General features: G+C 75.4%; 1 protein-coding gene across 1 annotated transcript in view; it reads left to right on the plus strand.

Annotated features, from left to right (window-relative positions):
- CHLNCDRAFT_51907 (hypothetical protein) overlaps positions 1–1,477 on the plus strand; it is a gene marked incomplete at both ends in the record, with an annotated part of 5,832 nt that overhangs the window by 2,224 nt on the left and 2,131 nt on the right. The window contains 2 exons of the mRNA XM_005848277.1: positions 227–320; positions 518–1,383. Coding sequence (XP_005848339.1) covers positions 227–320; positions 518–1,383 — 960 coding nt within the window. The remainder of the gene's footprint in view (positions 1–226; positions 321–517; positions 1,384–1,477) is intronic.

Genomic DNA, 1,477 nt, shown 5'->3' on the forward strand with positions numbered 1-1,477 from the left:
CGGCTGCGCGTACCAGGTGCAGCGCCTGGCTGTGGGGGCGGGGCGGGTTGCGGCGGGGCTTGGCTGCCTGGTGTGGTGTGCTGGCGGGTGGGAGCATGTGGGGGGCTGGCCGGTGGCCACCAGCATGGGGTGGTGTTGGTTTGGGGCGCCGGAGGTGTGGCGCGCATCGCGGCTGACGCCCGCGGCCTCCCTCTCCTTTCCTCCCTGGTCCCGCCCTGCGCCGCAGTTCCTGCACTCGCCGGTACCGCAGAGCCTGGTGGGGCGGCGGTTTGCTGATGTGGCGCAGTGGCTGTACTGGTCTTCGGGCAAGGTGCTGATAGGTGAGCAGCTGACGGAGAGGTGGGTGAGGGTGGGCAGGTGGGTGGCGGGTGGCAGGGAGATGGCAGGGGCAGGCCACAGCCCTGCCGCGATCTTCAGGCGAACCCTGCTTGCCTGAGCCAGCCGCCGCTCACCCTGCGGCCGTCAACCCACCTGCCCGCCCGCCAATCTACTGCTTCCCTGCTTCCCGGCACGCCAGGCCTGATTGACGGCGGCGAGCGGCTGCTGGTCAACCCGGCTGACATGTCGCTGCCAGCTGGCGCCGCGCTGATCGTGGTGGGGCAGTCCAAGCGCGCGCTGGCCAAGGCGCTGCGCCAGCCCTTTGCCCGCATGCGGGAGGCGGAGGTGGAGCGGCTGCGCTACCTGCCGCAGGAGCTGGCGCGGGCGACGGCGGCGGGCGAGGCGCGCGCGGGAACGCGCGGCCACGACTGGCTGCTACAGACCATGGACGCCGGCGACGCGGCGGCCGCGGCGGCGGTGGCCGCGGCCTACCGCGGCGGCGGCGAGGAGGACGGGTATGGGCAGTACGAGGACGGCAGCGGGTTTGACGCCGCCGCCATGCCGCCGTCTTGCGTGCCGCTGCTGGTGGGCAACCCCGACTCTGACAGCCTAGACGCGGACAGCGTGCCGTGCGTGCCTCCGGAGCTTGCCTCCCGCCTCACCACCCCCGCGGCGGTCAAGGCCTTTGTGCGCGAGTACCAGCACAGCCAGGAGGCGCAGCGGCAGCAGCACGAGAGCGGCTCCATCGCGCCATCCACCGCCGAGGCGCTCGCGGTCGAGGCGACGGCGACGGCCGCCGCGGAGGCCGCCGGCGCCGGCGCCAGCAGCGGCGGCGGCGGGCGCGGGGGCCGGGGCGCGCTGGCGGGGCGGGGGCCGCCTGCCAAGGTGGACTTTGGCGCCTGCTCGATAGACTGGAGCGCGGAGCAGGGGGCGGGCGCTGGCAGCTTTGTCGCCGCGCCCGGCAGCACGCTGGACGGCGCCGCGGACGGCGTCGGCGCCCCAGGCCCGGCCGCCGGCATGGGTGCCGTCACGGGCGCCGCGGGGCCGCCGCCCCAGGGTGAGCCCGTGGGGCAGCTGGCAGGGCGCCAGCTCACGCCTCCCAGCATCCCGCCCGCTGGCACCCCACCCCGCACACACTTCGCCCTCCCCTTGACCCACC

The sequence above is a fragment of the Chlorella variabilis genome (assembly GCF_000147415.1).
Source record: "Chlorella variabilis unplaced genomic scaffold CHLNCscaffold_8, whole genome shotgun sequence".
Lineage (NCBI taxonomy): Eukaryota > Viridiplantae > Chlorophyta > Trebouxiophyceae > Chlorellales > Chlorellaceae > Chlorella > Chlorella variabilis.